This window comes from Gopherus flavomarginatus, chromosome 15, assembly GCF_025201925.1.
Source record: "Gopherus flavomarginatus isolate rGopFla2 chromosome 15, rGopFla2.mat.asm, whole genome shotgun sequence".
NCBI classification, from domain to species: Eukaryota; Metazoa; Chordata; order Testudines; family Testudinidae; genus Gopherus; species Gopherus flavomarginatus.
The window spans coordinates 11,353,777-11,372,105 of NC_066631.1; the positions used below are offsets into that span (position 1 = coordinate 11,353,777).

At 48.5% G+C, this 18,329-nt stretch overlaps 1 protein-coding gene across 2 annotated transcripts in view; it reads left to right on the forward strand.

The window, feature by feature from the left end:
* Positions 1-3,695: 3,695 nt before the first annotated feature.
* CABP1 (calcium binding protein 1) overlaps positions 3,696-18,329 on the forward strand; it is a 40,241-nt gene continuing 25,607 nt past the window's right edge. For both annotated transcript variants that reach the window (XM_050923623.1, XM_050923622.1), the window contains exon 1: positions 3,696-4,684. In XM_050923623.1, coding sequence (XP_050779580.1) covers positions 4,070-4,684 — 615 coding nt within the window. In that variant the 5' untranslated portion in view covers positions 3,696-4,069. The remainder of the gene's footprint in view (positions 4,685-18,329) is intronic.

An 18,329-nucleotide genomic window follows, 5' to 3' on the forward strand; every position in this document is an offset into this window, starting at 1 on the left:
CTATAACATGGCTCTTAGGCTTCATTGTTATTGACTCAGCGGAGCTGTTTCTTACCTTCATCCCTGAAATGCTCTCCAAAGTGATGAATCACACACCTGCATAAGTGACTCCCTTCCCACAAATGAGGCATCTGCTCAAAATTCTGCAGTGCTCAGTTGGTTGAGACAGGGAACTATAACCCATCTGCTGGCAGTGGTATCACCACAGTCCTCAGAAATAGCCCCAATAACTTCATGCTCCTTCACAGCAAGCAATGTCAAGTAGCACTCCAATGGTGTGAACTTCCTCACAGCAGTGCACTGTCAGTGCCAGCTGGGACTCTAGGAATGCCAGCTTCTCTAAAATATCATAACTCCAGCACGATGGTCTTCCCAAAGCACACCTAATGTCTGTATGAGTTCCTCATTATGGATCCTCATACCAGTGTGCTGTTGAGCCTGAGCTTCCTTGCAGAAATGCTTCTTCAGTATCCATGAGTTCTCCAGCTGCAGTCGTTCTAGCAAGGACTCTGCTTCTCATACATGTAACCATACTGCTTCTGGAGTGCAATTTTAGTTTAATATTATAAAATATGAACAGCCAGTTATACAAAAGGGCAGCTGGGCTGTAATTAAGAGCAAGAATGACAGTGTAGATTTGATCAGGAAATTACTACTGGACAAGTGTCCTCATCACAATAACCACTATCACAACTGGCACTAATTAGCCAGAGAAATTGGACTCTTCTCTTGACCCTAGAGAGGACTTGAGGCATATTGTAGGAGAATCTTGCACTGCAGCTGAACATGTGTACCTGTTCTGTAGCTAAGCGCCTTCAGTCTCCAGGACTGTTAATGAAACATAAGCACAGCATGCAAAAGTTGGGGAAGGGGAGAGTGTGGCCTTTACTCACTGAGAACATGTCTGATAGGAACGTTTAGCACTTCTCTTTGTCCAACAACAATTGATTAAATTTTAAAGCCCCTTTTCAAACCTGTCACCTTTTGCGAATAATGTCCTAGGTTTGATTACAGTAAAACTTGAGACACTAATTTCTTAGAAACAAACGTTTATTTATTTTTATAATGACCTTGAACCAAGGCCCCAGGTCCACTACCAGGTTTGCATCACAGGAAGAAGCTATTTCTAAAATAGTCTGAACAACTGACTCCAACCCTCCTGAACTTTGAGAACTTTGGGATTTGGATCAGGAATCTGAACCTCCACCTTTTGGATGTTTTGATCCAGGGAATTGTTCCTGCCAATTACACCAGTAAGAAGTTTGGATCCAGGTCTAAGATTCCAGGGATGTACCACTTAAGCAGTGTGAGCTCCCTAAAAACAGTGCTCAGAAAATGCCTGCTAGAACTCTGTGGAATGTGGAGTCCCCGACTGCAGCGCTAACTACCACTTTCATAGCTGCAGCATCCTCACAGCAATGCACCAGTGGAAGCCATCACTACACCAAAGGGAGCTTTCTCACAGCAGTGCCTTCAACTCAGCTAGCACCTCTGCAGTGTGAGCTTCCTCACAGCAGTGCCCTACCCCTGACCCCTGCAGTGTGAGCTTCCCCACAGCGGTACCCTGCCCCTGCCCTCTGCAGTGTGAGCTTCCCCACAGCGGTGCCCTGCCCCTGCCCTTGCAGCGTGAACTTCCCCACAGCGGTGCCCTGCCCCGACCCCTGCAGTGTGAGCTTCCTCACAGCAGTGCCCTACCCCTGACCCCTGCAGTGTGCGCTTCCCCACAGCGGTACCCTGCCCCTGCCCTCTGCAGTGTGAGCTTCCCCACAGTGGTGCCCTGCCCTGACCCCTGCAGCGTGAGCTTCCCCACAGCAGTACCCTGCCCCTACTCTCTGCAGCGTGAGCTTCCCCACAGCGGTGCCCTGCCCCTGCCCTCTGCAGCGTGAGCTTCCCCACAGCGGTGCCCTGCCCCTGCCCTCTGCAGCATGAGCTTCTGCACAGCGGTATCTTGCCCCTGCCCTCTGCAGCGTGAGCTTCCCCACAGCGGTGCCCTGCCCCTGCCCTCTGCAGCGTGAGCTTCCCCACAGCGGTGCCATGCCCGACCCCTGCAGCGTGAGCTTCCCCACAGCGGTGCCCTGCTCCTGCCCTCTGCAGCGTGAGCTTCCCCACAGCGGTGCCCTGCCCCTGCCCTCTGCAGCGTGAGCTTCCCCACAGCGGTGCCCTGCCCTAACCCCTGCAGCGTGAGCTTCCCCACAGTGGTGCCCTGCCCCTGCCCTCTGCAGCGTGAGCTTCCCCACAGCGGTGCCCTGCCCCTGCCCTCTGCAGCGTGAGCTTCCCCACAGCGGTGCCCTGCCCCACCCCTGCAGCGTAAGCTTCCCCACAGCGGTGCCCTGCCCCTGCCCTTGCAGCGTGAGCTTCCCCACAGCGGTGCCCTGCTCCTGCCCTCTGCAGCGTGAGCTTCCCCACAGCGGTGCCCTGCCCCTGCCCTCTGCAGCGTGAGCTTCCCCACAGCGGTGCCCTGCCCTAACCCCTGCAGCGTGAGCTTCCCCACAGCGGTGCCCTGCCCCTGCCCTCTGCAGCGTGAGCTTCCCCACAGCGGTGCCCTGCCCCTGCCCTCTGCAGCGTGAGCTTCCCCACAGCGGTGCCCTGCCCCTGCCCTCTGCAGCGTGAGCTTCCCCACAGCGGTGCCCTGCCCCTGCCCTCTGCAGCGTGAGCTTCCCCACAGCGGTGCCCTGCCCCTGCCCTTGCAGCGTGAGCTTCCCCACAGCGGTGCCCTGCCCCGACCCGACCCCTGCAGTGTGAGCTTCCCCCACAGCGGTGCCCTGCCCCGACCCGACCCCTGCAGTGTGAGCTTCCTCACAGCAGTGCTCTGCCCCGACCCGACCCCTGCAGCGTGAGCTTCCCCACAGCGGTGCCCTGCTCCTGCCCTCTGCAGCGTGAGCTTCCCCACAGCGGTGCCCTGCCCCTGCCCTCTGCAGCGTGAGCTTCCCCACAGCGGTGCCCTGCCCTAACCCCTGCAGCGTGAGCTTCCCCACAGCGGTGCCCTGCCCCTGCCCTCTGCAGCGTGAGCTTCCCCACAGCGGTGCCCTGCCCCTGCCCTCTGCAGCGTGAGCTTCCCCACAGCGGTGCCCTGCCCCTGCCCTTGCAGCGTGAGCTTCCCCACAGCGGTGCCCTGCCCCTGCCCTCTGCAGCGTGAGCTTCCCCACAGCAGTGCCCTGCCCCGACCCGACCCCTGCAGTGTGAGCTTCCCCACAGCGGTGCCCTGCCCCGACCCGACCCCTGCAGTGTGAGCTTCCTCACAGCAGTGCTCTGCCCCGACCCGACCCCTGCAGTGTGAGCTTCCCCACAGCGATGCCAAACTTTATTTCTTATCAGCAGCCTGATTTAGTCGCTTTTCTGCTGTCCGCTTTCCTCTCTTCAAGTTCATGCTCACACAAAAGAGCTGGGCCAGGGCTGCTTGGAAAGTTGATCCCCCTGCAGGTCACGGCGGGGGCCGGTTACCACGACAGGGGAAGGAGTTTAACGTGTAGCGTCCGGGGATGTTTATGGTGATGCTCGTTTTCTGCCTGACACCGAAGCGGCTCCCTCAGCCCCTCCCGTGGGTGAGAGGGACGGATTCGGGTTTCAGGCGCTCGGACTCCCCTTCACGCTCACGCGCCACACGATCCCCTGTTAAAAATTCATGCAGCTGCCGCAGCGATCTCCAGCCTCCCCCTGCCTGCTGGGAGCTGCAGACAGCGCAGCCGGGCTGGGTGGGAGACGCCACGGAGCGCCCTGCTTGTCTCCCAACGCCCCCGGGTCGGCTCCTCTCGCTGGGGAGGGGAGGAGGAGACTGAGCGCCTCACCTGGAGGAGCTGCGCGTCGGCACCTTGGGCTGCCAGCAAGGGGAGGGGGAGGTCAGGCTGCTGCTGAGGAGACGGTGCCCTCCAGCCCCCTGCTTCCTGGCGGAGCCAGTGCCTTCCCAGGCCATTGTCTGGAGCTGTCACATGGGCTGTGGTGCTGAATTTAAGCAGATTTCTGAAGGACATGCCACGAGCACTTCCTCCAGCCTGCGGGGACTGCCGGGCGGAGAGATTCCCCCAGACTGCAGCCGCCACTGGGTTTAAGATGCTTCTGTAGCCTCCCCGAGATGAGCTCGCCCATTGCAAAGAGCGAATCCAAGACTTCGCTCCTGAAGGCAGGGGGGAGCCGGAGGGCTGCGGTAGGAGCAGAGCCCCAGCCCAGGAAGAGCCATGCTCAGGATGGGAAAGGGCAACCCAGGTACCCAGTGAGGGAGCTGAGCAGCCAGGAGCAGCTCCATGGGGACCCCAGTTCCAGGAGGCCACTTTGCCACCCAGGAGTCAAGGAGAATAGAGTGAAGGGGCTCAAGAAGCAGTCACATGGACAGGGTGGGAGCCAGCCGGAGCCAGCAGAAGGAGGTCCAAGCAGAGGCATCAGCAAGGAGCAAGCCAGGACATCTAGGCATCATCACCAACATCACCATCACCACCGCAAGCAGCAGCATCCCAGCCTGGACCAACTGCAGCAGCACACCCAGAGGGATGGGGAGGAGAGGGAGGAGGACTTTTTCTTCGGTCACAGAGAGGGGTCTAGCAGAGAGTCCCTAAAGCTCTCTGAAGGCTCGTCACCTCTGTCCAAATCCAGCAGCAAGTACTCCACCAAGTCCAACAGCAGCAACAGATCCGGGGAACCAGATCCCCTCTTCCACCAGCTGCACCCCATTCTCAGCTCTGTCTTTGGCCAGGTAAGGACCAGAGGGTCTCACATCTGCCATCCTCCCATCTTCCCCCAGCACCCGCGTCTTTCTGCCCCTTTATACATCTTTGGCTTGCTGGCTCGGAGCCCTCCTGTGCTTTAGAAATAAGCTTGCAGCTATAAATGCACTGCTTCCTGGCTGCCTCTGCAAAACTTCTCTGAGCTGTTTGCATCACAGTGGTGCAAAGTTAAAGAGGCGTCTTCCTTGCAATTGTGAACTAGGGTGTGTATGTTTGTGTGGAGCAGAAAGGTTTGTACCGCGGACGGGCACAGGATAGGCTCAGGTGTGTAGGCTGGGAGCTGGCTTTGCGAGTGTCTATTGATAAAGTGAGGGGAGCATCTGTGCACTTTGTGTCTTCCCTAACAAAAGAACAAACCCTGTCAGATCAATGGCTTATAGAAATTCCCCTTGGGAGGCGGACACTGCCGCAGCTGCCATGGTCTGCTGTGTGACAAAGGGTTCTTTCTGGTTGGCTCTGCATGTGCTGCACGGTGTGTGGCACTCTGAGAGATATCAGGCAATTAATTCAATCTCATCCCAGCACCAAAATGAATCCCACCCCTCACCCCATCCCCCTCTCTCCTTGGTTCACTGAAAATCCACTCCAGTTGTCTGAGCTAAATTGTGTCTGTGTCGGTGCAGGGGGTGCGAGTCAAATAATCTGATCTGAAAAACACATGCAGATATTAGGGTCTTTCTTGCGCCCTTTCTTTTCTTTATATGTTTACTTCTCCTTAAGGTACATTTATGTGCAATGAGACTATGAATAATTTATGATGTCAGAAGAAGGGAGGGGGACAAAAAATCATTCTGACCCAATTCTGAAACCCTCTCCGTCAGTGTGTTGAGATGGAACAGATGCCTTCAGTGTTCGCAAGCTCTTTCTGTGCAAAGCTGTTGTTTTAAACTGTGCCTGGTAATGAAATTACCCCTGACAGGGCTACTCTTTAAAAGTGAAGAGGCAAAGGGAGCCTCGCTTCCAGTTTTCATTTAGAACCATTATGGGATGTTACAGTACTGGGAAATGTAATCTCCAGGAAGATTAATGTAACTGCAGTCTCCCAGAAGCACAACTGTAGGTATAAACCAGTAGCCTGAAGTGCTAAATTCCGGTACAGAGAGTAATCAGTGAAACCAGAATTAGGATTTGTGGTTTTGTTTTATAGACAAAGCTGGCTTGGGAGGTTCTGTAGACATGTCTAGTCAAGTTGGGGTGGTGGAGAGAGGAAGGGAGAAGCAGAACCTTAGTAGTCAAGAGCAAGGACAGAGTGCACCAGGTCTGTTTAGTTCAGTGTCAGAAAGTACTGTCTACCTCTGATAACCTTGACTGCACTGAAGAAAATCAAAGCTCACCTGTTCCCCTTCCCTAGAACTTTGCATCATCAACAATAGTTTGTTTGTTGGGACATGAATATTTTTGTTGCAATGGACTCAGAACTAGTATTTCCCCCCAGACCCACAAACAGGACATCAAAACTCAGGGACAAAGTCTTTCAGTAACAACATTCAGGGTTCTGGTCAGTGCCAGTGCTCAATTAGGTGACAAAGAGCAATATAACACCAGCATATCTGGAAATCTGTGGTCTAAATTCTGTTCAGTTACATCTCTGCAACCTGGCTGATAGCAGTGGAGATGTAACTGAGTATGGATTTTAGCTCTGCAGCACTGCATGGCCTCAAAGTATCAGAACCACAAAATAAATCCATACCAGGGTCTCCAACACAAAAGCCATTGTCTACCTAGTTTTTAATTGACCTTTTCCCACTGATGGAAACTGGCTCTGAATGGCATCTTTATTATATCAGTGTTGCCTACCCACTTTCAGGTGTCACCACCTTCTACTGCATGCCATAAACTCTGCAAGATGTAGTCCCCCCAGTTCAGCAATGCCGGCTTGCTTACAAGAAAGAAGGGCACAGATTAAATGCTGCTTCTGGCTCTTTTACCCAGTGCATAGCCCCAGTGCCTGTGAATAAACAGAGATCTTTCTTCATAGCCTGACATTCTGTATCTGTGTCTGTCTGCCTCTTGCCTTCTCTGAAAGGATTTAGATGAAATGACCATTCAGTGGATAATGTAAGACAGGAGTGTGGAGTGGGTTGTAGTAGGAACATTTGGGAATGGGTGAACACAGCAGTGCAGTAATGCCCTGGTAGCTGCAGCAAGGAATGCAGGAATAGTTGGCTGCAGGAGCACAAAGTAAATAAAATTGTAATTGTAAAGTTCAGGAATGGATGGAGGCCTGAGGACAGAAGCAAGTGCAAGTTTTGTCAATAGAAGGGATGGAGGCTGTATCCCAGGAGTGGAGAAGTCAATGTTAGCAGTTGGATAGAAATGTGAGTGTGCAGTAGTAGGGAAGGACAGGAAATTATACTTATAGGAACCCAAGTTTCAATCATGGGTGGATGCAGTGTCACAGGGCTGCAGTAATGCCTAGGATTGCAGTATAGCATGAAAGGAGTTGCAACACTCATTTATTATACACTGTAATTAAAAGATAGCAACAGCACCACACAGTAAACAGTTTCTTTAGTCCAGGAACTTCTAGCTAACACACCCAGCCCACTGTTTTGTTATCACACAGTGAGTGAATCAGTTAAAAGAAATTTTCAGTTGCACATTAGGAGGGGAGCACAATGCTGCAGATTTACCGCAACAACGAAGCATGATCCAGGGGCACCAGTATGTGTTGCCCCAATGATACACAAGCAAAACATCCTCCTCTATTTACATAGCGGTGCAATGATATGGTCACGTATGCAGAATGGTACAATCAGACAGGCAGAAAACGTTGCAGGGATGACTTCACACGGTATTTCATTATTGCAGTAATATTGTGAAATAGCAGTTCAGGACTCCAGAGTTGTGTCTTAGGCAGACAGATTTGTAACTGTACAGGAAGAAACACAGAGCATGGACAGAAGTGCTATAAATATATAACTGGTGTGCTAGCACAACTATGTGGTGCATTGATGGTGTATGCTGCAGGCTAATGCTAAGGCATGGTACTGTCAGGGTACGGTAATGCAGAAAGAAGTATTTTATTAACTACACTCAAGGTGCACTGGTATTGTATATAGAGCAATAGTGCTATTTCAGTGCATCCAACTGTACTGTAGTAGTCGAGTGGTGCATGGATAAACAGATGTGGGGGGTAATAGTGTAATAGTATAAGCCATGGTGTCACATTAGACTAAGGACATATTAGTGTGTTGGCTCTGTGGAGTAATACATAATATTATAAAAGCGTTTTTGTGTGGTACTTATGCTTGGGTGTTGTACAGCCCTAGAGCGACTTGATAGTACAGTCCTGACAATGCAGTAATATAACAACACAGTCCTGGGGCTGTATAAGGAAGTGATACTGGTGCAGTGTGCACGCATTTTGGCAGTTCAAGGATGGGATATTTGTGTAGTGTTGTAGCAGGTTGGCAGTCTAATGATAGAGTAATATAATATTGTAAAGGCATGATATACAGTCTCATGGCAATTGCACTCAGTGTGATGTTAGCACAGGGCTGTGCCAATCTGGCAGTGCAGTGCTGTTGTAATACCATAACACAGTGAGTGAAATGTTACTACAGTGCTGGAGGGGAGGATGAATGTGAATTAGTGAGAGTAAATTTAGTGCGGTATTATGGAAATACAATTTTGTACAGTGAACTTAATGCAGTGTTGTTATGGTCCAGGAGTAGTTTCTTAGAGTGGCAGCGTACTGGTGAGATATTAGTGCAGTAATGCAGCTGGGTGGTGGAGGGATACTAGTGCAGTGCTGCAGTGGTGTGGAAGATTGGCAGTGGCAGGACGACAGCAGTGCAGCAGCATGCAAGTGGAAGAGTGGTGCAGTAGTATAGCAGCCTGGTGTTCGATGTTGGAGCAGCAGCATGGCATCATGTTGCAAGGATGGTGGTGCAGTAGAATGGCAGCATGGCAATGGGATGTGGCAGTGGTGCAGAAGTGTGGTACTGTGATATTGGTATAGCAGTAATGTGGCAGTGTGGCAGGAGAGATAGCAGGCAGGAGAGATAGCAATACAGAATTAGTGTGATAGAGGGACAGCAGTGCAGCATTAGCATGGCAGCAGGGAGAGAGGAGCACAGTTAGCGTGACAGAGGAATAGCACTGCAGTGTTAGTGTGGCAGCAGGGACAGTGGTTCGGGATACCCGGGCAGCAGGGATAGCACTGCAGTGTTAGCATGGCAGCAGGGATAGTGGTTCAGAGATAGCTGGGCAGAAGGGATAGCACTGCAGTGTTAGTGTGGCTGAAGGGACAGTTGTTCAGGGATAGCCGGGAAGAAGGGATAGCACTGCAGCGTTAGTGTCGCAGCAGGGACAGTGGTTCTGGGATAGTCAGGCAGCAGGGATAGCACTGCAGTGTTAGCGTGGCAGCAGGGACAGTGTTGCAGCAGTAACATGACAGGTATAGTGATGCGGGTAATGTGCCTGCAGGACAGCAGTGCAGAAGTAGCATGGCAGTAGGGATGGTGGTGCCGCAGTAGTGTGGTAGCTGTAGCCTGGCAGCAGGATAGCAGTGCAGCAATAGCCTGGTAGCATAGCAATATAATAGTGTTTCAGCAAGGATAACAGTGCAGTTGTAGCATAACTCCAATTCTTTCTTGTTTAGATCTGTTAGCTCCTCAGTACTGGCCCTTTAAGCAGAGCCTTTCCTGGCGTTTGCCATGCAATATTAATTTGTAAGTGATCCCGCTATGTGAGACCCAGCAGTTTTCAGAACTGTAATGTTTTCACGCCCTGCCTGGCTGTTAAATTTTTTAATGAAGTGATTTCCCAACACAGTTTTCTGTCAACTGCTTTCTAATAGCCTGGGGTCATGCAGGTCAGAGAAAGCCGTAAGGGCCTATCAAATATTTACAGGCTCTGTCTGTAAGTGCCTAGGGCCAAAGGGCCTGTTGCATTTCCATCTGCAGAGGCCATGAGAGGCTTTATCTTTTTGATGTCTGTAGTCCCACTCCCAGATCTGGTTTTAATTCTAGTGACCAAATTAACATTAAACAGGAGGAGGAGAAATACCTTGTTTACAGCCCCCTCTTTTCTTTTTATTTCCCTTTCCTTGTCTGTCTTCTTCAGTCTCTTTGGCGTTTACTAGTAGAAGAACAATGGAGTTAGGGTGCATCATGGATCAAACCAGAGTGAAAGGAACTAGCCCTGCTTATCAAGTGGTTGGGGTCCCAAGCTGTAGGGGTGAGTAACTGCCATAAAGAACACCCTTCTCCAAAAGGAGCCAGAAACGTCAAGGCAAGAGAATATTTCCCAGCCACCCATAGAGAAAGAGTGAGCACTTTCTCCCTGTTCTCCATGTTATCCTGAGGTCCTTACTAAGGCAAAACTTTCATTCACATCACTGGGAACTCTTGAGTTCCTATTGATTTGAATGGGAGTGTTGCCTGACTAAGAATGCTGCATCAGGCCCACAACTTAGAGCCCTCCAAGCAGAAATGCACAAGGATACTCTTCAGTCTGAATGATGAGAGAGAGAGTGTGTTATGTATATTTCAGTGATGGAAGTTCCCGGATCCCAGACTGTCTTACACAGATGTGTGTGAGTGATGGAGGTCCCTGCATGCTGTGTTGTGCTGTGGCAGAGGGGATTTCATTGTGTTGCAGTGATAGAGGCAGTTGGATGTAGTCTTAGGCTGTGCTGTAGTGGAGATGAGCAGTCATGTTTCAACGTTTATGGTGAACTGAGGAGACTAGTTCTAACAGCTGCACATTTAGGTTGTTAGATTCACATAATCATTTGGGGGGCAGGGCATTTCTTCAGTGGGTCATAGTCCAGTCCCCACATTAGCACTGACTCCATTAAGTCTCCTTCATAGCTGATTAAACATTGAACTTGGGTAACACAGAAAAACACAGAAGAGGGAAGCATAATCTCCTCTCCAGCTGCTTTTCTCTGACTGGACTATTATTCCTGCTGCATTTATTGTGGTGTCTGTGAGGTCCTGTCTGAGACATAGAAGTGGAAATCCAGAGTGAGCCCAGATTCAGAGAAAGGATCAGTTCTGAGACCAGAATGTTGAACTATAGAGAAGAGATGAAACACGATGTTGGTATAAAGACAACTCTGAGATCCTAACCATGGGTGCCTGGTGCAGAATCAGAGGACAGGAAAGAGTTGGTTCCCAGGCTGAGAATACAGGTCCCAAGAGCCTAGCGCAAACCTGCAGAAGAGAAACAGCTGGTTTTGACACAGACATCTAGCATGAATCCAGTGCTGTCACTGGTTTCAGGGGAAAGGTCAGGATTGTGATCCAAGGAAAATCTTCACAAAGGCACCCTGTTCCCTGCTTCATTTTCCTACACCAAACATTTCCTCTCTGCTCCATTCCACTCAGACCTTCCCTACTTTCTGTCCCTGGGGGACTCTTCCACTCCCTTCCAGGGGGCCCTGCCTTTTATGGGACTTTCCAGTGAGAGAGGTTCTGCTCTGTCAGTGTCACCAACACGCCCTCTGCTGCTGGCCAGCAGAATTCACTACAGTCTCACTGTAGGTTTCTCCTTAGGAGACTTCTTTATATTCTAGTTCAGGGGTAGGCAACCTATGGCACGCGTGCTGAAGGCAGCACGTGAGCTGATTTTCAGTGGCACTCAGGCCTGGTCTACACTACGAGTTTAAACCGATTTTAGCAGCATTAACCCAATTTAATGCTGTACCCGTCCACACTACGAGGCCCTTTATATTGATATAAAGGGCTCTTTATATCGGTTTCTGTACTCCTCCCCAACGAGAGGAGTAGCGCTAAAATCGGTATTACCATATCGGATTAGAGTTAGTGTGGCCGCAAAGACGGTATTGGCCACTGGGTGGTATCCCACAGTGCACCACTGTGACGACTCTGGACAGCAATCTCAGCTTGGATGCAGTGGCCAGGTAAACAGGAAAAGCCCCGCGAAATTTTGATTTTCATTTCCTGTTTGCCCAGCGTGGAGCTCTGATCAGCACGGGTGGCAATGCAGTCCCAAATCCAAAAAGAGCTCCAGCATGGACCGTACGGGAGATACTGAATCTGATCGTTGTATGGGGAAACAAATCTGTTCTATCAGAGCTCCATTACAGAAGACAAAATGCCAAAGCGTTTGAAAAAAAAATCTACAGGCTACACAGTGCTGCGTGACAAGTGTAACAGGAAGCCAGAGACTTAAGCGGACGCTCATGGAGGGAGGGAGGGGGGTACTGAGGACTCCAGCTATCCCACAGTCCACAGCAGTCTCCGAAAAGTATTTGCATTCTTGGCTGAGCTCCCAATGCCTGTAGGGTCAAACACATTGTCCGGCGTCATTCAGGGAATAGCTCGTCAATTTACTCCCTCCCTCCCCCATGTGAAAGAAAAGGGAAAGAAATCATTTCTTGACTTTTTTCAATGTCACCCTATGTCTACTGAATGCTGCTGGTAGACGCGATGCTGCAGCAGTGAAGAGAAGTATCCGCTCTTCTCCCCTCCCCGGTGGCAGATGGTGCAGTAGGACTGGTAACCGTCCTTTTTATCAACCCGTGAGTGCTCCTGGCTGGCTTCAGGTGAGGTTGGCCAGGGGCGCCTGGGTGAAAATAGGAATGACTCCCAGTCATTCCCAGTAGATGGTACAGAACGGCTGGTAACCGTCTTCATCATAGCAACTGGGGGCTGAGCTTCAATCAGCCCCCTCCCTTTCATGTGAAAAGAAAAGATTCTGTACTGCTTGGACTATCATAGCAGTGGGATGCTGGGCTCCTCTCCCCGACACTGCTTAATGTCCTGCCTGGACTATCATGGCACCGGGAGGCTGCCTCCCCCTCATTTTATGTCACTAAAAACTCAGTGTTTCTTATTCCTGCATTCTTTATTACTTCATGACACAAATGGGGGGGACACTGCCACGGTAGCCCAGGAAGGTTGGGGGAGGAGAGAAGCAACAGGTGGGGTGGTTGCAGGGGCACCCCCCGTGAATGGCATGTAGCTCATCATTTCTGCGGGATCTGACACAGAGCAGCTGTACTCTCTGATACACTGCTTTTCTAGTACATTTGCCCCATATTCTAGGCAGGACTGACTCTGTTTTTAGAAACCATAAAGAAGGGATTGACTCGGACAGTCATTCCCAGTTTTGCTTTTGCGCCCCCAGCCAATCTCAGCCAGGGGCACCCACGATAGCAGCAGACAGCACAGAAGGACAGATAACCGTCATCTCATTGCCAAATTACCCTGGCAGCAGACGGTACAGAACAACTGGTAACCATCTCTGCTATCATGCAAAACCAAGTGAATGCTGCTGTGTAGCGCTGGAGTATCGCTTCTGTCCGCGGCATCCAGTACACATACGGTGACTGTAAAAAAAAAAGGCTGAACAGGCTCCATGGTTGCCATGCTATGGCGTCTGCTAGGGCAATCCAGGGAAAAAGGGCATGAAAAGATTGTCTGCCGTTGCTTTCCTGGAGAAAGGAATGACTGACGACATTTACCCAGAACCACCCGCGACAATGATTTTTGCCCCATCAGCCACTGGGCTCTCAACCCAGAATTCTAAGGGGCGGGGGAGACTGCGGGAACTATGGGATAGCTATGGAATAGCTACCCACAGTGCAACGCTCTGGAAATCGACGCTAGCCTCGGACCATGGACGCACACCGCCGAATTAATGTGCTTAGTGTGGCCGCATGCACTCGACTTTATACAATCTGTTTTATAAAACCGGTTTATGTAAAATCGGAATAATCCCATAGTGTAGACGTACCCTCACACTGCCTGGGTCCTGGCCACTGATCCAGGGGACTCTCTGCATTTTAGTTTAATTGTAAATTAAGCTTCTTAAACATTTTAAAAACCTTATTTACGTTACATACAACAATAGTTTAGTTATATATTATAGACTTATAGAAAGAGACCTTCTAAAAACATTAAAATGTATTACTGGCACATGAAACCTTAAATCAGAGTGAATAAATGAAGACTCGGCACACCACTTCTAAAAGGTTGCTGAACGCCACCCCTAGTCTTCCAAGGGCTCTTCCCCTTATTGACCCCATCTTGCCAAGCTTTCAAAGATTCACCCACCAACCATTAGGAATAGTTCTGGAGCAGGAAGTCAGTGACGCACTGTGGGAGGCTCGAGGCTGTGAGGTATGCGGCCCTCAAGTCCTCCTCAACTTCCCAACAGGAGCACGGAGGATGCAGTGATAATTCTTTGCCCTCATCATCCAACAGATATTTAGTACAGAAGATGTTGCATGGTGGAAGAAGACCGCACATGGCCACAACCACTACACAAGTATATGCCTGTGTGCTCACTCACCTACACATCCTGTATGTATACACACAGTCAACATACATACGTTCATGCATCCCTGTATGTACACACACAACCTACATATGGGCACCCTGTATCTAGATATATAACCTTCATACCTACACTCCTTTGTGTGGATACACACACACACATGCATCTCTGTGTGCAAAGACAAGCTGAATATACAGACACATACAAATCCTTTCCAAACATTCATATGTTCCCATGCTCACACAAATTCCAACATGTTTGTATATAGACTTCTTCAAATGTATCCACACAACCTGCATCATGTAACAAAATCATTTTATTTAGTGTACACACTACCTTATGTATGTATGTATATATGTACACATATACACACACAAACTCTTATATGTTTACAGACAGAGTACTCTCTATGAATACACATAAATATAGGTACACACAAAACTCTCTTAGAAGGATACACACACAGAACACAACTCCCTCTATTTAAAAATACACATATACACACAACTTCATATATACAGTTTTCTTACAATCCAATAAATGTGCACATGCCCCTGCATGAATGTACATATATGCATATAAAGGCTAAAATTTTCAAATTTTAATTCTTAAAGTTGGGCATCTAAATGTATAGGCACCTAAAGAATAATACCCTGATTTTTAGATGTGCTGAGCACCCACTGACTGACATCTTCCACTGGAAAAGGAAGGAGGGACTTGTGGTTAACATGCAGAATTGGGAGACAGGCTATTCACATTGCTTCTAGCTATGCTAAAGACCTTGGGCAAGTCACCCTGCTTGTATCTTTGTTCCCTGTCTGTACAGTGGGGATAATACTTATCTCACAGTGGGGTTTGTAGGCTTAATTCACTTATGTCTTTCAGCTCCTCAGCTGGAAGGCACTAGAGATATGCAGAATATATTCACAGAGCACCCTTTCTGTTATGAACACAGAAAAACATGGATTCACATCCATGCAGTCTATCCTTTGCTCTGCAGGGGGGAGAATTTATCGCATGATTTGCTTCTAAAGAGCCTGAAGGATGGAAGCCAGGCACACAGAAGCACTGAGGGGCAATGGGCAAGATTCTTGTGCACACCACCTCTGCCAGGGAGCACTAATTCTGTTAGTGATGCATTTTTAAATAGATCTTTATTTTTAAAGGATTTGGTAAAAATATCAAAGTAAAACCAAGCTAAACCAATATCCATTATTGCTTTGTTCATCAAATATACAACATAATATCTAACCCACTGACATGCATAAACCTGCTGGCTGGATCAGTCTCATCTTTTGTCCTCTAAATTAGCCCAATGTAAGTTCCAAGGACTACGTATTGCCTTGACTTATGTTTCATGAAATATCATTGGACTCAATGGGCTTGCACAAGGTATAAATCAGGGAAGAGTTTGGCACCATGTACAGTGCAGATCTTGTGTATTTGTTACCAAAATTAGCTGTCGTTCTTTCCGGCATCACAGCTCCAGTTGCTGTTTTCCTCTGATGAGCCATGAGTAGTATTGATTTCCAATAACAAGCAACTGCATGATGTATATCCAGTAAAAGATGGTTATCTAACTTTGGGCTCCCTTTTAATTATCCAGTGACATTCATGTGACCTTGCAGTTAGTCAGCAGGATCCATAAACCTGAATCACGTTTCTATTCCAGTTCAAGATCCCTTCTTGGAATAGAGGCAAACAGCTGTTACAATTGGTGTGGTCCTGCGCAGTTGTTTAGTAGCCTACTGTACCAGTGTGAGGCTACCAAACTCAATACACCTATGACTGAAATCACTATTAAATCAAAAATGTTGAAATTTTCTAATCTCTGTGCTACCTATCCCTTACTTAACATACTTTGCACATCTGTAGCCCCTTGCAACCACCCTGGGAAGGGATATAAATGGATCACTTCATCCCACACTGATATGCAGCCTCCACTCTAGTGTAGAATGTGGCAGCTATGTAACACTGCACAGCAACATGACACAACTGTTCAGAACAGGAAGTGAAGAAGAAACCTGTATTAACTTAAAAAACTGGAGAGGGCATTTAGGAAGGCAGAATATGATCACCTGAGTTGGAATTTGATCAGGAGACCTCACACTGGAGTTAATACCTTGACTCTTACAAAATGTGTCATTGGATTTTGAAAGAGTGCAGATGATCAGGATCTTGGTTTTTATGAAGGAACCTCCAGCCTCATACCAATCTGCAGTGTCACACTGGGGTATTGGTTTAGTGATGACTCCAAAGGAAGAGCACCACCTGTCTAGTCACCAGCACCATTGACGGCAGCACTTGGTGTCTCACCAGGTACAAACCCAGGCTGACCCTGGGATCAGAGGATAATTAGTGCTTTCTGCAGTGTCATGTTTTTTTCCAGACAGTGCAACTGATTCTCATTTCCCCTATTCCTGAGTTTAGGGGAAGGATGGGCACTGAGGGGAAAGGTTGTTTAAACTAGAGGGCCATTTCCACTCCACAGTGTGTAACTGAGATTCAGGCCCACTGCTTTTCTTTGAACAGTTAGAGATAAAACTGTCCTGAGCAGCAGTTGCAGGTCAGGGTTCTTATACCTTGGGAAGGACGGGAAATATCTGTGGAGGTTCAATTTTGTTAACAGACTTTCTGATTGTGTTTGAATCTGATCCAATTAGCGTAATGCAGAAGAGAAACACTCACATAATGTTATAGTCAGCATGAGTCAGCAACGGACACCTAAGAATAAAAGAAGTCCCAAACTCTTCAGGCAGCTGTACTTGCCTACTAGACTAAGACTTTCCCTGTACCAGCGTGTGCCTGCTGCTGCCTGACTGGAGCATATAATACAGTCCAAGCTCCATTCCTGGTTGGAAAACAGACAACTGAATGGGCAGCAATAACATGCCAGGGCCTAAGACAGAAGGAGGAAAGATGACCAGTCTCAGATATTTGGAGGCCCAGTACTGGTACCAGTGGTTGGGAGCTGTAACAGAAGGACTCCTGATACCAATGACTATGTAGAGCCAAGGATGTTAATAAATCCTAATCAACAGGCTCATTGAAAGTCATCCAACACACATGACTGCATTATTTCTATTTCTACAGAGTTATGTAGAACTGTGTGGAAGGTGAGTAGGTACAAGGCTGAAAGCTAGCAATCCAGATGCAAACTCATGGCAAATGAAAGAAAGAATTCAACACCAAAGCAGGTAGAAATCACATGTATGTGTGGGATAAATTAAACAGGCAGGAGTCAGATGGGTTTCTCAAGATAAAAAACAGTGAAACCTTCCAAGTACACATTAGGTCAAATCCATCCCTTAGATAGCTCCATTGACTTAAACGGAGGTCCACTGGGGATGCGTTTGAACCTCATACATATATTCTCACCAGAGATTAAACCACCACACTAATATTATTGTTACCCCAGTCATAAACAGGGGTCTGATCTGTTGTCCTAGAAGATGGAAAATTGTAAGGGACCTGAAATTTGATAAGGAACAGGAATGCTTTGTCCTCTGGAAATTGTTACTTGCCCAGTAGAAACAATTTTATTCTATGCTGCCAAGCTAGGCTGCAATCTGACAAAGCAAATTTCCCTCCTCCCCTCTCACATCTCAGTTTCTGAGTTGGTTTTTGATCTCTCTCAGGGCTTTTTCTGTTACTGGAAGTAGCCCCTAGCAGCTGCCACTGAACTAATCACAGCCAGTACACAGCAGTGTTTTTCTTTGGAAAGAATGTCTTTATCTTTCTTTAATGTCTGTATCTAAGGTGTCAGTTCCATATTTTCTTCATAAGCAGGAAGTGGTGTCTTGTAATAGATAGCTGCTATTACAGGTGAAAACATAGTTCACTAGTCTCCATCTCTCTCAAGAACAACATTGCTTCTGATCATAGAATCTAGAGATGGAAAAAATGACAATATTCTGTCATCTAGTCCATTCCCCTACCCTGTGCATATCCCAACCTTCATGCCAGGCTCCTTCCTGCTCCAAGCCATGATCAGTCTCCATAGCAAGTTTCTCCTTCCTGCATGATAAATTCAACTCCAAGCCAAGCTCCATCCAAACCAGGCTCCATTCCTCATCCTTGGAATTGTTAGTGGGAATGCAAGGACCCAGGTGAGAACTGAATCTCGCAAAAGCCCAGTAATGTTTCAATAAGTTTTATGAAACAATTCCAGACTTTTCTAAAGAAAACCTAATGTATGTGGGCAAACACATATGCACACATCTGCCTGCACCCACACCCACATAAATCTACCCACTGATGTGTACCCACATAAATCACTTGTGTGCACACGGATCCTTCTGCTGACTCCTTGGCTTCTTTTCCTCCTAGGCACAGCAGCTTCAGAGGTAGAGGAGGGGG